General features: G+C 37.1%; 1 protein-coding gene across 3 annotated transcripts in view; it reads right to left on the bottom strand.

Annotated features, from left to right (window-relative positions):
* The window catches only part of adgrd1 (adhesion G protein-coupled receptor D1), a 45,178-nt gene extending 20,605 nt beyond the window's left edge, over window positions 1–24,573 (bottom strand). The window contains exons 1-14 of one of the 3 annotated variants that reach the window (XM_056773216.1): window positions 24,042–24,573; window positions 23,918–23,954; window positions 22,836–22,952; window positions 21,961–22,056; window positions 20,687–20,809; window positions 19,070–19,246; window positions 17,917–18,174; window positions 13,741–13,808; window positions 11,068–11,220; window positions 10,926–10,985; window positions 10,259–10,385; window positions 8,283–8,390; window positions 7,268–7,343; window positions 6,463–6,604 (exon numbers count right to left, since the gene is read on the bottom strand). In XM_056773216.1, coding sequence (XP_056629194.1) covers window positions 6,463–6,604; window positions 7,268–7,343; window positions 8,283–8,390; window positions 10,259–10,385; window positions 10,926–10,985; window positions 11,068–11,220; window positions 13,741–13,808; window positions 17,917–18,174; window positions 19,070–19,246; window positions 20,687–20,809; window positions 21,961–22,056; window positions 22,836–22,952; window positions 23,918–23,954; window positions 24,042–24,122 — 1,623 coding nt within the window. In that variant the 5' untranslated portion in view covers window positions 24,123–24,573. The remainder of the gene's footprint in view (window positions 1–6,462; window positions 6,605–7,267; window positions 7,344–8,282; window positions 8,391–10,258; window positions 10,386–10,925; window positions 10,986–11,067; window positions 11,221–13,740; window positions 13,809–17,916; window positions 18,175–19,069; window positions 19,247–20,686; window positions 20,810–21,960; window positions 22,057–22,835; window positions 22,953–23,917; window positions 23,955–24,041) is intronic. The other 2 variants (XM_056773217.1, XM_056773218.1) reach the window with 2 other exon arrangements.
* Between the last annotated feature and the right edge of the window lie 185 nt (window positions 24,574–24,758).

Here is a 24,758-nt window from a genome sequence, read left to right as displayed (position 1 = left end):
ATATAGATACAGCATTACGATTGTTTCCGAAAACATACGGGGCGTGCGGGGGGGGGGAGGGGGAGGCTGAACTAAATCACGTGCGCACCCATTGCCAACAAAACACAGACATCAGTTTCACTCACCGTATGTGGTTCATGTCCGGCATCTTTTAGCGCTGGGACGGCTCAATATATCAGTTTCAAACGATCTCCAAATCCAGCGCTATATCCACCGTTTATATAACATTTATCACCCAAATGCACCGAACAAACAAACACCTGAACTTTGCGAATGTATGCTCTCTCTCTCCTGTATACAAGTGAAAGTTACATCTGCGCATGCTCCTTCTGCTCTCCTGTGGCCGTGCCTCATGCTTTTCCGGCAGAATTGTCCAATAAGGGACAAAGAAAAGTTGTTACAAAACAGTTTTATATGTTCGTAAAAAACTTTTCGACTTTTATCGAGTGTATCGAGGACAGGAATACTACGTAATACAACCAACTTGTTTTTTGACAAGTTGCCCATGTTAAGCATGTTTAACATTGTAAAGAAGTCAGAATGCATGACACACAGTTGCACGTCTGCTTTAATATTTTAAAACAGCCTTACACTTTGCAGAATAATATAGTATATCCAAGCATGTATAAATCAGAAAAATGTAAACACGACTACTATATGAGTCTTTATAAAAGTCTACTGTTTATATTCACATATGTTTGGGACGGTCCCCTTGTATAAAAAACGAAGCATACGCCTGCACACGGCTTTGGTGATATTTGGCTGATGCTGGTTAGCTAACATCTGTACGTGAGTGGGGTGAAGAGAAACCCAGAGAAGTCCTCCGGGGGGTCAGCCAGTTGTCGGCCGTCCTCCGGAACTCTGGAAAAACTGGGAAATGGTTTAGGCCTCCACAGAGCGCAGAAACCTGGATCCAGTCGAGGCTAAATATGCAGTAAAACTTCAACCATCCCTGCTCAGGTGATCGTGTGAGGAAGTTTTAAGAGTTCAATGGTATTTCTGACCTAATCCTGAGGGAAACGCTAATATACGGAGACTCTGCTTGCTGCGAATTATTATGAGAGATTGATCTAAAGATTGAATAGATAAACCAACAAGGCACGGCAGAACTTACAAACTGTTTATAAGCTAATGTCAATGAGTTTTCAGGAGAGAGAGAGAAGGAGGAGGCCACACAATCCGAGGCAGTTGGCTACAAAAGGATCACTTGAGCCAAACCATCTGCTATAGATTATAAAGACTCATCTGAGAAAGCAAGAGAGGAGAAGTAAAGGGAGAGAGAGAGTAAATCAGACCAACTCACAGTCAAACGAAGACTGTAAACCAATGAATGAATGAAAGTGCGAGAGAGAGAATGAGTGAATGAGCGTGCGAGTGATCTATAGTGAAAGAGAATGAGCAAGTGAGCAAGCAAGCTGAATGAGTGTTTTTAGGAGTGTGTGTGTGTCTGCGCGTTTTATAATAAGCATTTGGTATTCAGGACCTCTCATTATTCTACCTTATAAAAGGGTTGAAGTACCTCAATGTACTATAGACAAACAAGCCGGTCATTCAGCAAACAGCGTGTCAGATTTTTATAAATTGTTAGAGCCATTAGGTCTCTGTGAATTCATGATTATATTTGAAGTAAATTGGAAATTCTTCTCGGAGCAGAACTGTTCGTGGTTCAGTAATTCTCCCAGAGAAATCTTTACAGACAGTTTACTGGGCACCAAACCACATGAACACAAACACACAGAACAATGGATAATTATATTAATCTTAAGGCATTACAGAGCTGGATTCAAGGATTTTAGGTCCTTTGGAATAAAAATAATGAACGTCGGGCCTCTTCATCTTGTGTACTGGTTAGAGTAAACATATAACAAATGCAAGCACATGCAGACTGGTCAGCGTGTGCGCTCACGCTGGGTCCAGCAGCATCTCTCTGTGCTCGCGTCCGCTCTGCTAAAGCTTTATTAGGTTGTAAATGCAGCGAGAGCTTGTCAGAAATCTTTATTTAATCCTCTTGATTTTGAGGGCCGCCAGAATCGCGCATGAAATCATTCTTTCCATTCGATCACCTCAAGCCATGCGTTTCAGCCGTGAGAGACGAGAGACAATACAGAGATGAGACTGACCGGTTCATTAGGGACTTGATCTCATTTAAAGCCATGATTGTTTAGAGGCTTTTTGCAACACCTTCAGGCAACTATTTCATTCCTATTTTCTTGAATGTGGGAACAAACAGATATCTCTAAAATCGCTGGCTAAAACCATCATAGAAACAATATGTTTCCCACCAACAATTAAACAGTTATTCAGCTGTACCTTCAATTGTTTCTAAAACTCAAATTGCAGAAAAACTCACAACTTTTAAAGCATAAAAATTGATGTAAACTTACATTTACATCATGTGATGTTTTATCCTTTACATTGTGTATATTTTGGGACTTTCTTTAGAAAACAAAAAAGATTGATCTACAAAGTCAAGTGAAATGCCAAAATGTATAATCTCAGTTTCTCAAAACTGCTCAGAATACAAAGAGAACCTTATTATTCTTATTCATTCTTATAAGAAGGAAAGACTAATTGAAAATAATGAAATTGTGAAAATCTCAAGTTCTCATTGGTCAAAATTGTTGACATCAATAGTCAATAAATCAAAAGGACAACAATGTATATAAATCAAAAGGTCTATTTGGTCATCATGACCCATTCCTAAACAATAAACTAAACTACAGCCACCACAACACCAATTTTGTAAAAAACTTTAAACATAAAGGTTAAATCCGTAAATCCCCACAAGCAGTTGATTTTCCAATATTACATTTTTGTTGATCTCTAGTTTACTTTAAAGTTAATGAATAAACACAAATCAAGTCCAGCGCTCTTATCACATGGGAAAACGTACCGTGAGAACAGTCTCCACACACAACAGCATTGTTGTCACACACCAAGCCACAGAACCTCATGCCCAAATATTTAATATGTCAGATCACTCTTCCTAATAGGCCATTGATTAAAAGGGTCTAATCTTAAACAAGGTCTTAGCACACTACTCCATCACAGACACTGAGCCAGATTATTGACACAGATGTTTTCCTCGTGACACATTTCCCAGATATCAATGCATTATTGAAGTCTACGTCAATGATGTTAGTAAATGATCAAAAGACATTAGATAACATTTGTCAATTAAATTTCCAGCAGTAATGAAAAATATGAATCCAGTGACACCTTTTCTACGTAGCTGTTAAAATATAAGCTGCATCTTTGTTGATCTCCATTTTATCCTGTACCAGTGATGTACCATACATTTGACCAAAACCCACTTTCAATGATTTGGGGTATTGTAACATTTACTTTATTTCTTTCTTCCTGTTTTTGAGCCAGAATTGACCCTTTTTGGATTTCCCTCACATGTTAACTGGTGTGCTACAGCAAGTCATTATGGGATTTAGGAATGGAGAACATTCAGCCAAACATCCTACTGTATCACAGGAAAGAAGCCAAATTTTACACTTCGAATTCATCATGTCACGCCAGTGTGAATCAATGATCAACATTCAAGCATGATTCATTGTTTCCCAAGAGGTTGCATTGCGTACAAGAAGTTATTAATTGTAACATCGTCAAATAATGACTGTTTTGCGCTATATCATGAATTAAAATACCTCATACAAATTGTAAAACTTGAGTTTGTCATATAGCCAGTTATAAAGGTTTACATGAAAAAGAAGTCTTTTCTAAATTCAAATGTCAACTTGTAATGCCTAAAAAATTATGTATTTGTTTCCTAATTTCATATAATACTTTATCATTCATATTTAATTAATTATTATTTGATTATCAGTATAATTCTGCGCTCGGACATAAGCACAACTGTGCCCTCCAGCAACCCAAGTTTGAATCCAAGGTCAATCGTGGATCCTGCTCCCCTCTCTCCAGCCTTTACCATCCTATTGTGTCTTAAAAATAAAGGCATAAACAAACGTTATATCATTCTGTGGGCAGTGATGTCATAAATCCCAGTAACGTCCCTAACCTTAAAACTGAGGTACTGGGTCTTTCGCTTACAAAAGGTTGCTGTCATTTATTACAATAGCTTTCTTACGATCGCACACGCACATACACAGTAAAACAAACATCACTGAAATAAACATTTCTCACAAAAGCATGAACCAGCCAGCAAAACAAAAGTCCGTCTCTATAGTTACGTGCATGCCAGCATGGTTTTGATTTAAATGCAGTAAAAGTGCTTTAAAAAGAACACTGAAAAAAGACGCAGGGAAAATATAATGACTGATCAAATAACAAGGGAATTGTGTTTTTTCTCAGACGGAGTTAGAGTGGCTAGAAGTGGATGAGTTTCTTGTATTGTTTGATTCATGAGATTCAAGTCTTTGTTTAAGAGGATTGTGACATAATGCAATGTTTAGGATCTCTTGTGTAATGTTACAGACTGTAGTGATAAGTGGGAAATCCAATGCTACAGTGAACGCCTTCTCTTCATCTTTTTTATAGCAAGTACCCTTTTTAAACATGCCCAACTGGTTAAGTTTGTCTACATGCCATCTGTGTCCATTTCTGAAGGGTTTCCCATGGAAATTTGGCAGACGGACGTGTCCTCGGCGGAGTCGTTGCATCTGCACAAATAGGTGCCAAATATGCTCCTTGTTAAACCGAATCATCTTTCCCTTTTTAATAGCGATCAGAACCACTTTTCTTCTGGCGAAATGCATCGACCCCTTCAGGGTTGAAAAACGGGAGCGAGGGACGCCGCATACCGAAATGGATTTTCATGGTTACCGCTGGCGGTTCTGCTCACCGGCGATAGCATTTTCGTGTAACACGGATCCCACGGCTCACCGAAAAAATAAACCACAAGTACAGCAGAAGAATGGTGTTTTTTGAAAGTTTTCCACGAGGCATTGTAAAGACAAATTACATCATTTACTGTGTGATTTTCTCTTCACAGTACAATGTCTGTAGGATCAGTTATGTGATAGAAAACGGTAAAAGAGCGTTTTCAGCGTGAGGTGGATTAGAACCCCATTCAACAGTAGCAAATCTATACAGAATTTACACTTTACACCACTGGAGACGCTGTTTGAAACGCCATCGTTCTACACTTTCTCTACAATCACATATTGGTTGGTGGAGCTAGTGCAAATAGTCTATATATATATATAGGAATATAGCCTAGGAATGTAATATGTCTTATGATTTTTATATAGTTCTGTTTACCCCTTTTTGAGATTGACATCTTTATCAGTTGTAATGAATTAAAACTTTGTATTAGTTTTCATAGAAAAGAGAAAATCATATTGTTCGGTAATGACATAAGCAACATAATTTTCATTTTTGGGCGAGTTTAAACTTGTGCACTTGCAGATGTGTTTGTTATTATTTTAAGAAACATACATTGCAAAACTTTGCTGTTGTTTTGCAGCAGGTTTGCCGGTAAAGTAATGAATTACTACTTACGTTTACATATATACTTTTGGCAGACGCTTTATCTCAAGCGACATTGCATTATCCTATACATTTTGTTTCTGACTATGTGCAATCCCCTGGGTTCGAACCCATGACCTTGGCGTTGCTAGCGCCATGCTCTAAACACTGAGAAAAAAAAGGAAATGAGCCACTTAATACTACTTTCCTTTTAGTCGAAGTGCTCTCGTGAATTTACAACATAGACTGACAAGCCTTTATGTGACTCTGGATGAAAAAAACAGTCTGAAGGGTCAATTTTTCGAAATGTAGATTTTTACATCATCTGAAAGCTGAATAAATGAGCTTTCTATTGATATGTGGTTTGTTAGGATAGGACACTATCTTGCAGAACAACAACTGTTATTCTATGTATATTGAGAAAATCGCCTTTGAAGTTGTTAATCTGAGGAACTTTAGCAGACCATCCACTCACAAAAATTAAGTTTTTATACATTTACAGTAGAAAATTTATAAAATATCTTCATGGAACATGATCTTTACTTAATATCCTAATGATTTGTTTACCCCTACAATGTATTTTTGGCGATTACTAAAAATATTCCCATGCTCCTTAAGACTGGTTTTGTTGTCCAGGGTCACATATGTGTCGATTAAAATCATTAGTTTGGTTTGTTTTTCGCTCATAAAGTATTACAGTCGCATCACACAAAATGAACCACTTTGAGCAGATGGACCAATTTTACGATGTCTTTAGTACCTTTCTGGACTTTGACAACAACTATAACCATGATGTCTATAAGGAGGACTGGAAATCTCTCGGATGTCACCTCAAATATCTTTATTTGTGTTCTGAAGATGCCGGCAAGTATTAAAACATGTTAAACGTCATGTTGGTGAGTAAAACATAACACAATTTTGGTTTTGAGATGAACTTTTCCTTTAAGGTTAAACACAGAAATAGAACCACACAAACCCCCAACTAACCGTAAAAACGGACTGAAATGACAAGTGATGTTTTCCTACCAGCTGGTGCGTGAGGACGATCCTGATGAGAGGCTCAGCAGAAAGGTTGAGTGACAGCGCTGGAGACGGCTCCACCTTCAGAGAGATAAGGTGACTGGCCATTTGGATTTTATAATCTTTAAAGTCCACTGCTTCATTAATGCTGCACGGACAAACAGTCAGTTATTAGTTACACTTCTAATAATGCTCAGACCTTTAAGGAAAAATATGCTTAAAGATCAACATAAACTGTATCTGTGCAACACAGATTAATAGATGGATATCGAAACAGTCAGATGGATATAAAACGGTCTGACAGATAGAGTAACATTGCACTAGGAAACATAAGCAGTAAAATAATCCTGTGTCACATCTTCAGGTTCATTGATATGTTTCGAGGTCAACAGGAATAAACCCTTGACCACACATTGCGTTGTTAACCAGTGCTGTTATGTAAAAATAGGCCATCTGAGTCCCAGAGCTGAGCGAAAATAAATACAGTGAGTTCAGTACTGATCACATCTGTGTTAAGATGGGAAGGAGTGTTATCAGTCGACTTAATGGCTGGGAGTATCAGACAGTGAGAACAAAGTGACCAGATGAGAAAGAAATACAGATTGCTAAAGACATGCTCAGAGGAACAACATGTCCAACAGGAAACACACACACAAAAAATGCTATTACTATCCTTATGGGGAATTCTCATTCACTTTATTAGGTATATAATATATACAGAGATGCTGTAGAGCTGCTTCTATATAGAAAGTTGTGTTTTTAACACATGTGCAAACAGGCGCACACACACACATACACACACACACGTCACCTTGTTTGAAGAGGGCTGATCTTATTGTAGTAGTTGTGCATCTTGTGGTAGAAAAGGCCCACGATTGTGGTCTGAGCTGCAGGGTAAAACAAACACAAGCATTAAAAAGCTATTAACTTTTGACCGCCGCGATCGCAATCTACGTGCAATTCCTGCGCGCGCGTGCACGCGTCTGTGTTCAAGAATGTGTTGTGCTGCTGTTGAAATGCAGAGGGTGGACGGACTCATTATCACAGGCCCTGCATGTGGCCCTCTCATCGCACATCTAATGGGAAAGATGTGTGTTCACACACATGCGATAAGAGACCGCCACGCGCGAGAAGGAGGAAAATATTTTACGCTCTCCTTCTAAAAACTCCATCACTCCTTGCTTTTAATTGCTGTGTTAAACCACTGCTTGGTTGTTTTAATGAAGTGCACAACATGAGTCCGTGTCCGCAGGGGAGGCAGATCAGTGGCACATTTATGCCAGCCTGCTGTTTATGTTCCACTTCTGATAACAGAGCTTTAATAGATTATTAAAACGGTTTATAATAAAAACATTAGGGTTCAGGTTCAGCGTTGAGCCAGAAAAGCTGAGGGGAGTTGACCCCAAAATGGTGTCAAACAAACAAAACGTTTAATGGCCTCATAATTGCTGCCGCCACATGGGAAACACACATTGCAAACCTCTATATTCAACTTTCGATCATATTAATAAACAAGATAGTTTATCACAGAAACTGTGCACCAAACCCCTCTGGATTACGCAATACTTTCTTCTTGAGGGGTTTGTGTGAATGATAGGTTTAATCTGAAAGCAGCGGGAGGGCATCAGGGATGAATTCATTGTCAATTTATTGTCTTTAAGCCACAAACAAAACTTGAAAAGACAATAAATGCATCCTCTATTGTCCTTGTGAAAACAACCATTAGACCTCAGTATCAAGCACTGCGATGTATTTTGTATGTGTGCTTTACACATTTGGCAGATCCTTTTATTGTATGGTATACATTATATGTGTTATATACTCACATTGCATTGAGAGAGCCACTCCTGGAATTGAGATGTAACTCTTCCCTTGTGTTGGGAACCGGTAGTTGGGCATATTGTAGTTCTGAGGGATTTTCATCAGGGAATAATCTACAGAAGTCAAAAGGAAGTGAATGTGGGTTTGTTTCTTAATCAGCGCTGTCACAATTGGGTAAAGTCTTTATCATCTACTGTTCACAGACAAATCATCCTGCTCTCTTTTTTATCTGTGATCTTGTGTTTATTTATGCCATGTGCACTGACTGTAACAGTGTAGGCCAATGATAGCTCATGACCCTAAAACACTTAAGTCTTATCAGAGCACAGAGGAAGATGGGAGATGGAGAATGAAAGGAAGGAAGAGAGAAACAGAAGAAGAGAAACTTAAGAAAGGTTGATATTGATTCAAGAAGAGAGAGAGAGAGAGAGAGAGAGAGAGAGAGAGAGATGCTATACTTCACGTCGAACTCATTTAGGTTCATGTTGGTTAACACAAAATGCATGACAGACATGTACAATGGGTGATTAAATATCATAAAATTATTAATCTATGGACATTTTGGTCAATTATTACAAAAACAAAACAATCGAGGTACAACGATTATTACACACCATTGCAATTTGCTACAGAAGTGCAGCATTTTTTTTTCAGTTGAAAATTTCATTTTCTTTTTGTTTTTCAGTTGAATTGAAGTTAAAAAGACAAGTTATGTCGTTTTAAAATTCATGTTGAATAATAATGAACTCAATACTGGCCCAAATATCGTGAGTATGATTATGAAAACATAAAGACTGAAAATATGAATGCGTTAAGCATATTTTTTTCAGAAATCTTTGATAAATTAATTTTAGATGGTATATTAAAAAGTCTGGCACATTCAACACAGAATAAAATAAGAAAAATTAAATAAAAAGACACAATTTCAAAGATTTAAAACCCTTGATTTTTTTTTTTAATTTAAGACCTTAAAATAATGTCTATACATTTATTTCAGTGGTAGAACAACTCATAACTGCTACCCGAGCAGAATCATAGCGGCTACAAGCACACTCTGTAAGTTCTGTGTTCGGGTCGGTACACACAGCCCCGCCCATCCCCGGCCTGCAGAGTGCCACATGGCTTCCAAACAACATTTCTGCATTCACCGGTTCCATTAGCTTTGTAAACAAATTCATGTCCCGCAGGGAAGCTTATCCAGGGACATTATTGACAACACTGGTAACGGACGATTGCACTTATCAACCACAAGTGGGAACCTGTGAGCAAATTCTATAGTGTTGGTTTAACCTATTATATTCTGTCTTTTTTATCACTGTTTATCTACATGAAATCGCCCATTATCTTCATTTGTTTTCACCAACTGACCTGAAATTGCAATCAGGACTACGCGGCAGAATTACTTAACAGGCAAAATACGGCGATAGCGCAATTTCAAAACAGCGTTGATGGTTGTGGAAATTTCTGCGGGTGATTTACTAATAAAGCACACAGTAAAAAACACAGGTGCAATATCTCATTCCCATAATAACCAATCCAATTTACTAAGAGCGCAGGGTTTAAGACTTTTTTGGGGGGGGTTAAATAAAGCAGCAAATACCAGTACAATGACTTGCGCAGTAAATCACGTTGTGTGATTCTTTTAAATACTCTCCAACCACAAAGTTTGTGTCTGAAGAGGAACGTCCTACTAATGCATTTATATGCAATAAGGTCACTTGCAAAAACAGCTGTGTCCACGCCTTTTCAGCGCTAATTTTCAATTTGTGTCTTCAAATACCAACGGTTGTTTGTTACAGCAAAAGAGGCATTTGCGCTGCCGCAAGCTGTTAGTAAATCTGGCCCTAGCTGTCCGTTGTGACACACACCCCTTGTGCCACACATTTCTTCCTCCAATACATACTCCACATACTTCATGCCAGCCATGTACTGTGGAGGAGAAGATATTGTGAAAATGTGGGAGTGCACAGTATGTACAGACCTGCTACAGAGCTCATGCCGCCGATAGACAGAGGGGCCAGAGAGTCTGAGCTGGACTGAAGTCTGGACGCCATGTGCTCCATCACTTTACCCACTGTCTCCACCAGCCCGCTCACCACTGGACTCCACTGCATCAACCCCAAACAAGACACAAACAAAAATCAGAAGGTCATATCTCACAAACAAACATCAGATGGATTGTCCACCCACATAATTGGATCAGCCTTCATCCCTTTGCGTGTTAGTTTAGCAAATACTTTGGCTAATTTGATCATGATTATAACACACTTAACTATGATTCAAACCATCCTGTAGAATTTCCCCACGATAAAAGCAAAAAATGACGTTAAGTGGTATTATATTAATTGATTATATTATTTATATATATACTGTATATATGTATATATATCCTGGGTGTCCTTCTGAAACCTCAGATGTCCAAATTTGCTGTTTTTTAGGAAATGGAAAAAACATTTACTTTTTTCAATGATTAAATACTGTCCTCAAAGTTTACCAAAGCATTTGATAAATTTTATTAATTAGACGTTTACAAAACCTCGTGACGTCTAATAAATAATGATTTAAAAATAAAATCACAAAAAATGGAGATACAAGGTTTCACAAGGACACCAGCCATATGATCAATATAATATGTCTGCATAAAATACCTCATCGTTTTCTTTCCAATCTGAAGAGGTTATGACCTCATCCACGCTCTTTAGTAACGACTGAAACACACGAAGCAAAATAAAAGATTGTTATGAGATGTATCTGGGTGTGTTTGTTCAAATGAACACGTGTTCAATCTACCTGTGTGAGATTGTTGGCTGTATCTTGAGGTATTGTCTTGTTTGGTAGAATAAAAGACAGAGACTGTAGAAAATCTGATGCATCCAGTCGCATGGGGTCGTGAACTTTGTCTACCAGGTTTGTGGAGACAGGATGAGACCTTTCAGTGGTTCTCTGTAAACACACACAAATACACACAAATCAAAATATAAGGTATTAACAGCAATCCATGAAGACACCTGACATCATATGTAATGGCTCTGTATGGTTTAGAAGTGAAATTCAAAAGATGTTCTAGAATAATTTGTTTGTCCTGTTAAACACGGTTCCATCGGACGCACACGCCAGGCCCGTAGTTAACTTCCAGTCTGTGTTTGGTTATAATATAACACATGATTTTATATATAATTTATATGAATGATAGTGCATATTAATATTTGATAGTATATCAACTGCATTAAATGAATACCACTCAACAATTGTTGATCTTTGCAGAGGTCTCAAGCAAATGTTCCGATCCTTAAAACTTTATACTCTTACAGTACTTGCATGTCAACAATAGTCTAGTTTGTGTTTATTTTTTATGGGAGAAACATCTAAAAGAATAATTAGCTCAGTTGAGTCTCGTAAGCTCCAAACAACAACCAAACAACAAAACTTTCCTCCAACCCCTGCAGCACCTGACCTCTTTACTCAATAAAAAGCAGCGGCGTCGCATGCGTGAGCATTCAATCTGCGATTTCTTTCCATTTCCTCAGAATCCAGAGGCAACAATAGTTCCAAAAGATGTCAATTTGTTTGTGTTTACAGCTTCGGCCTCCACCTCATTTCCTGCTGGGCTCTGGTCCGTCTGCCAAGGGCGTGTGCGCACATGGACGGTCCCAGGGCCCGGTCTGTGTAGACTTCATAACACCTCGTCATCCAAGAGTGTGTGAGTCTATATACTGTGAAGTGTGTGTCGGTGTACCTTTTCTTTACTTCATTCTCGCTCGTGAAACAAATCAGAGCAGACAGTTTAAAAGCCTGCGAGAGGAGGTGTGCGCGACACCGCTGAGAGTCTTTAGAGAATTCTTTAATCTCTTGAAAACCCGACGTAATTTACTACCATCCAAATGAAGTCAACGCTCTGAGTGCACTGCTCTCATCCCCCTTTTCTCAGAACCTGCGTTTCCAGTGAGTCCAGGGCCGAACGATGATGTAACTCAACGTTACTACATAACCTGCCAAATAAACATGCAGCGTCGCATGCTTTGTTTACGAGTATCATGAGTCGAAATCATATTTGAACATTCAAAGTCATTTAATGCAGCTTCATCGTGCCATAACAAGCTGCTTTTGACGAAGCATTTAGAAGTGTGTTAAATATACAACCAATAAACTTCACAGGCACTGCTTCACACATATGCTGTTAAGATTTCTTTTGCTTTGCAGTCCGACAATGGTCATCTGAAACAGCATTTGTTGATTCTAGACGGCCTTGGATATAATAGGGTTCGATTTAGTTTCGTGTGATCTAGTCATTTACCTCGCGAGGTTTAGAAGAGATCTCAACAATGTCAGTGGGAGAGTTGGGAATCGAAAGTCGCACATTCAACGTCAAACATTTGTCATGAACTTCTTCTAAAACCAAATTACAATGCCAACCTAAAACACCTACTATAACTCTATCTCTGTCTCTATCTATGTCAAAAATGTTTCATTTCTGTTGTTCAAAGTACATACTTAAATAAAACATGAATTCTCAATTTTCTCTACTGAGCCTTGAAGAGCTAACTCACAAGAAATAAAAAAGTTAAAGCTGCAATCCGTACATTTTATCAACCTGATCTCACAAGATTTTTTAACTATTTTACGAAGTCGCTAATTCGTATGAATTCGTATATTGTGATTCGTACAAAAAACATAACCCCCTAACCCCGCCCCTAAACATAACGTCACTGGCGTGAAAGCAAATCATACTAAAGTGTACGAATTAGAACATACAAATTAACACTGATAAGCCAAAATAAGACACATCGTGAAATAGTTCAGTTTTTCGTGAGATTGTGTTGGTTATACATGTTTTAAAAAAAAATAGTACATGTACAAGTGCAAGCACACAAAAACCTTATCTTATCACAATTCTCAACAGTGAACTTAAAATAAGTATTTCCAAGTTGAGCTGACGCATTGGATTTAACAGGAAATGTCAGTTTGACGTTATTTGACTTTATTCCAGTACTAACCGGCAATTTCACATTTTAATCAGAGAAGGGGATAAAGAGGCAAAAGTGACAGGTTGCAGCTCTAATAAATGTTCAAGATGGCAACTCACAAATCCAATACTGTATAAAATAGCCATTCCAGTTAGTCCAACCAGACTGGAACACGGATGACTGTACTTGTATTTGTGGTCATTTCAATGAAGGCATCTAATCAGACCCACAAAACAAAGAAGACACTGACAAATTCATAATCTTTCTTAGCTTTTAAGGGGCAGAGAGAGAGAAGCAGGTCAAACGAAATATCTCTGAAATTCTCCCCTTTTCTGTTCACGTTTATTGGGAAAGACCTACTGAGAGTAATCTCTTAGATAATCCTGGAATTCAGACTAATTCATCATGCAGTTGTTTTTAGTCAGTCTTCAGTGAAGTGTTGTAGACCCGTAGACTCGGTTTTAGTTACATGAGTGACATCAGATCTGAAAAAATGTACCATAGAATCTGTTCCAGTGCTGACTTTGATGGAGGCATCGGTCGGGAAGGTGGACATCACTTTCTCTCCTGTAGTAACAAAAACAGAGGAAATACTGTAAAACTAAAATATTTGTAGGAATGGACATGTTCATTTTAAAACGTTCAGTAAAAATCAGGTTTAGAATTAAGTATCATGGTGAAACAGATGATAAGGATGATTATCGTATATTTCCCAAATAATATCTAAACAACAATGAAAATAAAAAACAAAGAAAGAATTTTATAAGCAGGGGGTTATGTACAGTCAACCGGTCATTGTTGAAAAATAAACTCTTCCTTGTTTTTTTCTGAAAAGGTTAATTTTGCCGTAATGACCGGTTGACAGCACATTATTCTGTTTTACACAGTAACTCAGCAAATAAAAAATTCAAATGAAATATTTATTTGAGTTGAAATTGATTTATTATGCAAGAAAGATATAAAACTAGCGTATTTACGTGCACATGTAGGGAATCAGTTACCGGGGCTACGGTCAATACAGTTTATGCATTATGTCAGCACACAAAAATTTGACCAGAGACTGACCAATCAAAATCAAGTATTCCAAAGAGCTGTGTGATAACACATAAAAAACAACGCCAAACTCACACCATCTAAAGCATCACTCATGAGCAAATTTTCTCTCTCTGTTACGTTCTCTCATACACAACAAATACTTCACACCTGTTGGAAACACATGAGATACCTAACCCTGTATGCAGATGTCAATTGCAGCAAGGTTGGTTTATAGAGCCCCTGGCATAGAAGCTCTCTAATGACTCTGTACTATGTCCCTCATTAGAGTTTATTACATCTGGACGTGTGCAAAACAACAGTAGATTTTCACTTCTTCGACAACTGCACGTTGTGTTTTTATCAATAACAAATGCTCTTTTCTTTAAAGGTGGCAAACAATCAATCTGCACAGTTAGGGGGTATATTCTACACTTGCCAATGTGGTAGCCAATAGCCCGTCTGCAGTGCCAAAAGTGGCCCTAAATCATTCCAGTCCATTTAACTTTAGGCAATATGGAATAAGTTTTATAAGATTAAAAGTGATAGTTCACGCAAAAATGAAAATGCTGTCATCATGTATTAACCCTCTTGACATTTCAAACCTGTTTGGCCTTCTTTCTTCCACAGGACACACAAAAAAGACATTTTTAAGAATGGAAACAATGGTGGTCCCCTTTTACTTCTATTTTATTAACACAAAACCAAGTCAATGGGTATCGCTATTTTTCGGTTACCAACATTCTTCAAAATATCTTCTTTTGTGTCCTGCAGAAGAAAGAAAGTCATACAGGTTTGAAATAAAAAAAAATTGGGGGGGGGAACTTTCCTATTAAATTCTGGATTTATAAAACACAAAATTGTGTCCATTGTTACTTTCATTTAACAGAAAACAGTTGTAACAACCAACAAAATATTTAGTGGGTAACCAGTATGGACGCTGACAGAATGGCGATGACCAAACCAAAACAAGCTAAGTGAGAAGGTCACGTTATAAATCAAAAACACGATTAGTCATTTTTCTATGTGCAAAACTTTCAATACTGCATGAAGAGTAACAGCTCTTGATCCATTCACAATTCCACCTAAAACGTTTAATTTTACTGTATTAGTTTTGGAAGGTCTTTCGAAAGTCATGGCTCCAATCTTTTTGTGGTGTCTGGTCTCCGTTACAGATGAAAACTTTATCAAGAGCAAGCAACGAAACCGGCACATGTATTCTCTCAACCGGTGGAGACTTACGCAAACCATTAGCAGCCTCATTGGATCTTAAATATGTATCTGTCTTATTGCCATCACACTGAAGACATCTTGTTTGCTCTTAAAGGAACAGTTCATCTCAAAATGAAAGTGCTGGCATTATTTACTCACTCTCATTCAGTTCCAAACTGTCATGATGATATTTTTCCCATTAAAAAAAGACATTTTGGAACTTTACGCAGCTCTTTCCATACAAGGATAGTTCATAGTGCATGTCAAACACCGTAAATGGAGCGTGTACGACTTTCCAAGCGTGCTAAATTCTGAGTCGAGCTCACAGTCTGGACCGTGTCTGCTACCATGTAAAAAATGGCAACACTATTGATGCAATAACACAATCAGTTTTTCTTTCGCGTGTAGTAAGTGATATTGGCAGCGAAATGCACGTTTCAGCCTTACCATTGGAGAATTAGTTAAATATATCATTTTTGGCTAAAATATAGCACACAACAGCCGATGGGACTACATTTTTTAAGTTTGAGAAACATGATGACAATAAACTATACTGTTGCAAGAAATATGGTAACACTTTCCTTGAAGCATGTATGTATAATGCATTATAAAGAGTTATTAAAGGGTAAAATGGATTATAGTTCTTCAAAATGGGTGTTGTTAGACATTATATGTAGTTGTGAAGAAGTATAACCAATTTAAAATGTGAAGTGTAACAATGAATTGCAAAGTGTTATAATGTTTTAACTGTAATGACAATTATTAATAAGACATTACAATGCATTAAAGGGTGCATTACAACACTTCAAAACTACTTTTATAATGCATTACATACATGCTTCAAGGAAAGTGTTACCAGAAATATTAACTACTAACCAAAGACCTGAAGAGATTCTTCAAATATTTCAAAATTTTTGTTCCAAAGAATTACAAGTGACCAAATTACGACAGATTTTTCATTAAATCACATTTGATGTTTAAAACAAAACAAGGCCGCTTAAGTAAACGCCAGTCCATTAGCACATATATGTAAAGAAAAGATACGTTCACTGGTCAACAAAACTGTCCCTAAGGACACACACTCCAGTATGAACTCTGATATTATGATGTGGTATTTCAATAGTGTGTTTCACTGTGCTCCAATTGAGAACCGGTGGAATGTGGAGCAGCGTCTCCTTAGGAAATTGTCTCAAAATTTTTCTTCCTCTCTGCAATAACCCTCAAGGACCGCAATAACTCCAGCGATAATAGTAGTATAGCAAATCGTCAGCATCACAGATGTTTCATATCCGTACAGTCAAGCAGCATGTTACGAAAACCAACATTCAGCCATCAATGGCATTTCAGCACATCCAAACCAATAACTTATGTGCGTCATCAAACATCTACAGTGGCCCTAAAAAATGTCTAGACACATGTAAGCCACACCTGAAAATTAATGTCATTATAGCAAATAAAAAAATACAAAAACATTTCATGAAAGAAAAATGACTTACATTTCACAAAAAGACACATGATAGTTTTTAAAGTATAAAACAATAGCTTATTAAGTAATCAAAACGTAACACAAAGGATATTTGGACAATAGACATGGTTGTCAAATGTAATTGAACAAATTAAATTTGATGAAGTGCACATGTGGTGGTTCTGTTGTAGACTTCTGCGAGAACAGACATAATAAATCCACTAAAATGACCTTGACAACAACTAGTTAAAGTCATTGCAAAAATGCCAAAGACAATTTAGCTATGAGAAATGCGAAGCAATATTTGTTTGCAGATGGCACTTGCTTTATACAGTTCTGAAGGGAAAGTTCACCCACAAACACAAATTCTGTCATCATTTACTCACGCTTGAACTGTTTGAATCTGTATAGATGTCTTTGTTCTGATGAACACATATGAATATATTTGGAAGAATTCTTGTAACCAAACAGTTATTGGGCACCATTGACTTCCATAGTGGGAAAAATTACAATGGTGGTCAAAAGTGCCCCAGAATGGTCTTACATTCTTCAAAATCTCTTCTTTTGTGTTCAACAGAACAAAGAAATGTATAAAGTAATTGTTCCTACTATAGTAGTCAATGGTGGCCAAGAACTGTTTGGCTACAAGCATTCTTCATCAAGTTTGGAACAACTCGAGGATGAGTAAATGAAGAAGAAGTAACATGGGTAACCTATTTCTTTAAGTGTGGCTGAAATGTCTTTTCGGGTCCACTGTACTATAACTTCATAAATAGACAGGTGTACCATTTATAACAAATATTCCAAATAAGCTAAGATCTGTCAAGAAACCAAAGGCCAAATGCAGCTCTTTTCAGAAGCCCTGACAATGACTGACAACCAGTTGAAAGCACACGGATACACCAAGCAAACGTTGTTTGAGAAAATGACATAAATCGCTTAATGTGGAGTCACAAGATAACTTACCAATGGCAGCTTTGTAGTAAAGCAAGATGTCCAGAGGAGATAGCGCCCTCTCCCAAATCACAAACTCATCGAAAGCACCTGTTGCGTAGTGACCGTAACTTCCAGTATTTCTCGTGCCGATGACCAGGTCGGAGTTGGGGTCGCCATAATTATAAGAAACATTTCCTGTGGGGTCTCCTATGCTGAAGGTCCCATTAATGTACACCATCAAGCCGTCCATTTGGGTCCAGGTGAAGAGCACGTGCGTCCAGTAGGGCCCTGCATAAAAGATCCAAATGAAATTTCAAACAAATTTAACTTGGATTTCCATGTTTTGACTGTTTGGAATATTACTTCCAGGTTTACCCATGGGTGCGTTAGACATGAGTTTAAAATGAAAAGAAATGGAGATGTGTAAACAGCATGTGGAATGGATTTATTTAGGTTACAATGAAGCCAAGAGATTTCCTGTCGCTCAATTGATAGCAATATCCAGGTCATGGGTTTGATTCTCAGGAACACACAAACTGGTAAAAGATGATGATGGACAATGGCAGAAATGTTTTTTTTGTTTTGTTAGACTTCATAGCTGATGTCATACGTGATGTCTTTTTAATAATTTAACAAATAGAGTACACTTGACAACAACCTTCATCCATAGAGAGCAGATATTCTGATGGTTACAAAAACAAGGATCCTTAAGACATAAATATACTCCGGGAATGATGTCATTCCCCAAAATGGTTGAGAAAAACTTTAGCTTGGATGAAAGAGAGATGATTGATTTCTTGGAAAGTTGAATGACTTGACTGTAGCTACTTTTCAATCACATTTTTCTTTCTTGTCAAAGTCAGAAACAAACTTAAACCACTCATCACTAGTCCAATGGCAAAGTTTACACTGAAGTCTTTTGACCCAAGCACTTTCAGACATCTGGATGAAATCAATATAATTATGCAGATAATTACATATTCAAAATATTTATGGTCAGATCACAAATGTAATTCCAAACCCGAATGTATTTCAAAACGAGTCCATGTGTGCGTAAATTGGAGAGCATGGGAAATCTTTTTTGGCTTTAGAGATAAGGCAAACCATTTAAATTCTACACTTTCTACATCCTGAACTGGCAGCAACACACATGAACACACACGTGCAAACTCAAAACAAATACCTGGGAGTTTGATATGTGCTTTCCATGTCCTGGAGTCACCTCTTGTGTAAAACTCCACGTATCCTCCGTGAGGATTGGAATAGACGGAGAAACCACTTGACACAACTTTACCACCGGATGCGATGGCAAAGCGAGACTCTACCTCGTGGTTTTTCCAGAAGAAGGAGAAGGTGATTCCTGTTCAGGACAAACAGTCATGTTAAGCTTTCGTGTTTTACCAAAATTAACCATATAACTTTAAAACAACAGTTTGAAGGTCTGTTTAAAAATATCATAAATAACAATTATATATTTTTCTTATATAATCATAGATATAATAATTTTCATGTTTAGCATTGCTATTCCTGTGTGTGTATATCTGAATGTGATATAAAGAGAAAAATACCAAAGGTTAAAAACAAAAATCTAGTCCATAGCAAAGTAACAGACAGTGACGCACCAATACTAATATATAATGTCCCTGTGAAACCCAAACTGATGTTCTGTGGCTTTAAGTACAAGAATCTTAGCCGTTATTGATCTAAGATGGTTATCGATTAACTAGTGTTCTTCAAAACAAAGACAAAATTCAGATTTCGAATATATACACATTCCAAAAGTCTTGACATGCTCCAAAAAATTCTAGAGTTTTGATGACATCATTCTGCAACCAAGATACCACAATTAGCCGGCAAAATAATTCATTATAACATTTTCACTGCGTAAACTACAAAATGATAAAATAAAAAATTTGGCTATCTGTCCAATTCATTTTTCAAAAATGTCATTCTTTTCAAATTCAATTTTTACATATAGTCTTTTCTCTTATTTAGACCAACGAATTGCATTACAGTGTAAGGAGGCAACGAGAGGCTGTGTTATTGTGACTCTCATTTTAAAATGTTAAAACGTTAAAACTACCAAAATTTTATGTTAAGTGTCAACCAGATTCTTGCGGGCTGTGACACAATTCAGTACAATCTGCACTGTCTTTCTTTTTAATTTAAAATGACCTCAACACATTGAATAAAGCAGGGCGTTTTAAAGAACTTCCATTAAAATTAAAATCTGACTTCAATAATCCTTTGACAAATACCAAACACCATGTGCTTATTCCAATATCGACTGATATATAACTTTAAACAAAAAGGTTTGTTATTAGATCCAAGCCAATTCATTACAAACAATATCACGTGCTTTGGTCAAGCCCTGAATATGAATAAAATGTATTCTGTGTAATTGTGATGAAATGAATGTCGACTGATACAATACTAGATGAATAACAGATGATATCAGCTTTCATGCACAAAAAGATTGATGTAAGCTGATATACAGTATTTGCATGTGACAATTTTAGTATCTTGTATTACCATAAAATCAATTAAAATATATATGAACCGTCAGTCTATACTGTGTCCATTTTTATTAAATTAATTGATTAGGATTTTTAATTTTGAATCGCTTTTTTGTTGGTTGTAGTTTTACATCACTTTACAGTCCCTACTATTACTTTCTTTTATATATGACATTATATTATATTACGGTGACTTATTTTTATTATAGTGAATATTAGGATATTATTTTCAATGGTTATATATTCATCTTTGAATTCATGTAATTGTGATCATAAAAACTTACCTTCAGGTCCACACAGTGTAGGATCACTAATACACGAATCCTTATAGTTCCCAAACTGAAGAAAGGTGGCCCCTTTATCCCCGTTCAGATAAATGCCTTTATTCACCATTCCTTCTACGATATCTACACGATGACATGAGATAGTGACCCACAACATTATTACACTTGAAATCAATTACTAAAATGACATTAAATAAATGCAATGCATAATCCCCTCATGCACATTACTCAATTATATCAATCTTGAAATAATCACTTTCTTCTAAAACAAGACCTGGAACGATTAGGTACGACTGAATAACCAGTAATGGCCTAAATGAACGACGGTTATTTATTTTGCCGTTTGTTCATGTAACACTGACCAGATACTTTATAGGGGAAATCCCAACATTTCACCCAGACCCATATTTTAAAAACATGTGTGCGCTGCACAGCCTTCACCTAAGTCAACAAACTGACAAACTGAGGAAGCGAAACGCTCCCATCTGAATAAATCAACTACCGATGAGTCAAGACGGTCTGAGTTTTGTCAATGGCAAGTTGTTCCTCTGCTATGACTGTAATAAATCCTCCTTTATTAGATTTAGAAGCTCAGGATCTGTGGATCACAGTGGGGGCCGTAGCACCGTCCCACCTCATGAATGGATGGATTGAGAGATGAAATGATGGTGTAAAAGCGTGTTCAACGTCAGAAAGACAGAAGTGTGAAGCAAGTGTAAAGGAGTTTAGAGAGGCTTAGGAAAATGTATTTATGGAGTAGGAGATATACAGAAGTAAGGTCTGAACATCCATCTATGCAGTGAGATTTGAGGTATCGGCATGATTTCATGAAGAACAGTAATGTGTTTGTATAAACCGAAATGATTTTTTCCATCCAGAACACAAAAGAAGATATTTAGAAGAACGTTGGTTACCAAACAACACTGGACCTCATTGACTTCCATCGCACGGACACAAAACCACAGAGACATTTCTCAAAATATCTTTTTTTGTGTTCCTCCAAAGCCTCAAATACAACAAAAAAAGAGTCCCAAACTAAATGTAACTAAACAGTACATGCTTCAGTTAGCCTAATGTAAACTGTAATACAAGGTTTTGTTTATTTCTTCTCCTGATGACGTCCTTTTGATATACAAAAACGACAGGCGCTTGGACCCCATATACAAACCAGACTGATCTATCATCATTCTACGATGCCCTAGCTTGAGTACATCCCTTTGGGTCCTAACAAACGTTCAGTAATAGCATGCAGTGAACATGTAGGAGAGCCTCACCTACTGTGGCGGAAAAGTTAGTGTAGGCGGAGTCATTGGTATACACAGAAGAGGAATTATGGGTAGTCAGGACAGTGTGGTTGTGGATTCTGAGAGCTGTGATGGAGAGAACGTGGAAACAACACAGAAAGTGAGAGGGAAAGAACACAAAACAGGTGATTGGGATACAGGACATATACAGTGTGAGCACAGAGACATGAGACAAGGACAAGCACGGTGGACAAAATGATTCAACTGTTGTGACGAATAGATGATTTTCATGCACAAACACACTCGCACAAGCGTGATAAATCATCTCTCTGCTCGACACGTGGGGAAATGGTGAGCTGACCACAGATGTGTAATGTCTAAGAGGCCCCGAGAATTTCTCTCAGCTCTCCATTTGTTCTGAATTAGCCAGAACAATTGCCATACTGTACTCATAGTGGGAATACACTCCAGCAATGAAATGATGTGCGGATGATTCTCTAACATGCACTTTTTATTCACTTACAGTATTTTGAACACATAAACTGGGCATCGCACAGCTATTTGAATAGCGTTGCATCGTGGGATAGTGTACACACACACATTTAGACAAAAGTGGACCGGTAAATCACTGGAAGAGAGCGATTTACTCTTAACACCCTTAAATGTCACTGAATCTTGTGAGTAATTCCAAGTTAGAAAATCGCTCCATTTCAAGAACCGAGGACAGCTGAAAGGCAACACAGATCTGTGCAGCTAAGAAAGACGTGAGCTTGAAAGAATGTTAGACAGCTGTGGAAGAAAGAAAGAAAGAAAGAAAGAAAGAAGGAAAGGAGGAAAATAAGGAGGAAAGAAAGAAAGAAAGAAAGAAAGAAAAGCAGGTGTGACACAACAGCATATTCACATACTTATGTTAGTCCCATTAACATGACCTGTTCTGTTCCCAATCTGGTCCAATAGACCATGGATCCCCTCCACTGAATCCAGAGGCCAGTAGTGTGAAGCGGTCGCCAACACCTCTAGGCCTGGTTCACAACACACACAAAAATCACCATACACACAAATACAAAGCGTTATGGTGTGAGTCCATCTGTTCATTGAAATTACAATACAGTGCGATCAGTTTCCATTCTTCGCTGCTGTAATATGGATTAACTATCAAACTTTTGTTAAGATTATATTATTAATTTGTTATTATTATAATTTTAATAACTACGTTTCGTAACTTTCCATTTAGTTATAGGAATAATCGTTCACTTTCGACTCATATTCAGAATAACAATTATAATTTAAAAGCTTAATACTCCACATTATTGTCCATCAGCCATTTGGATCATTACATTAATCTCCAAAGCCAACGTGAGTGATCAACATGAAAGGTGTTCATGCACATTTGATATTAGATCTCACAGGAAAGGTTTGTTTGTTTTCGTTATTCAGTCTAATCTGTTATTTTCATGCTCAATAAATTGATGATTTAAAGCAGATTTTGTGTAAATGAAGGAAAGAGGGTGTTGGTCTACATTTGTTGACAGTGAACAAAACTTTACGAGACCGATCGTTAGTCTACTAAACTAAATTTCCGTCTGTCGTCTTCACTGGTTTAGAACATAAACATGAGAAAGATATAAAAACAAAAACAATTTAAAGCCCATTTTCGGCCAATTGCATATTTTTCCAAAGGATGATTATTGTTTATATATTTACTCTACAAGACGAATACCGAAATAAGTATAGGCTACTTTTAGGATTTACAGTACATATTCTGCGACAACACACTTAATCCAATTCATGATGAAAGAATATATAAAAATAGAAACAATATAAAATTAATAAATACATAGAATTAAACCCGTGTTACATTGTACAATATATATACATTGTTTATGTATATTGACTAAACAGAACTAATAATAGTTTGGTTGAATTTTAAAAAAGAATTCTACAAATTCTAAAATAGAAAACTTGAATAAAGAAAGTAATATTTTACCTGGATGTTTGGTTGGGGAAACCGTGTTACTACGAACCTGTAAGAAATAAAGCATCCAACCTCTCATGTGGCTTTATGACAAACATATGAGAACTTGTTTTGTTTATAAAATAATGATTCTTACCTGGAAAACGCTCAGGAGAGTCATGATAAGCAGGACTTTACAGTAAACCAAGTCCATTGTTTTAAAAGCAGTTTCAAGCATCAAAAGCAGGTGAAAAAATAACTCCGAATCTATTTTGCGTTGTCAATATTAAATGCACAAATCATTTCACTTGTAGCGATGTAACGAAACAGTTCATATGTCATTTGTTAAGTATTGGAAGCTCATCAGAATATGATGTGGTATAAAGATCGGTTGTGTTATTGTTAACTAAATAATTGTGAGTTTGTAATCCATTGAGTTAGATGAGTCCGTCAGTATGATCACTAGACTCGAGCTCTACTGAAGATGAACAGCACGCGCTCCTCTCGCACCCTCAGCAGTGGGTTGAGCTCATTGGGCGGTGAATGCTGCTACACAACACACACTTTTCCTCCTGAAGGAGGCGCTTTGTTTGACTGAAAATCGTTGCATCTTAACAATTAAAATGTACACACATTTATAACAAGAATTGGTACCTGGCAAACAAATTGAAAATCTGACTGGCCACCGTCTATTGTATGATTTTTTTAGCGCTTTATGACGTAACCACAGACGTCTGTGATTGGTCTAAATGATAGCGCGCTCTGGAAGACAGTTTACTTTACAAAAGTATTTTTTTTTAATTGCTATCTAACTTAGAAACACAATGGAGGATTAAATTGACAATCGACAATTGTTGTCATGTTTTGAGAACTT

This window comes from Triplophysa dalaica, chromosome 18 (genome assembly GCF_015846415.1).
Source record: "Triplophysa dalaica isolate WHDGS20190420 chromosome 18, ASM1584641v1, whole genome shotgun sequence".
In the NCBI taxonomy this organism is placed as follows: domain Eukaryota; kingdom Metazoa; phylum Chordata; class Actinopteri; order Cypriniformes; family Nemacheilidae; genus Triplophysa; species Triplophysa dalaica.
Note: the sequence above shows the minus strand (reverse complement) of the source record. Positions and strands in the feature narration are given on the sequence as shown.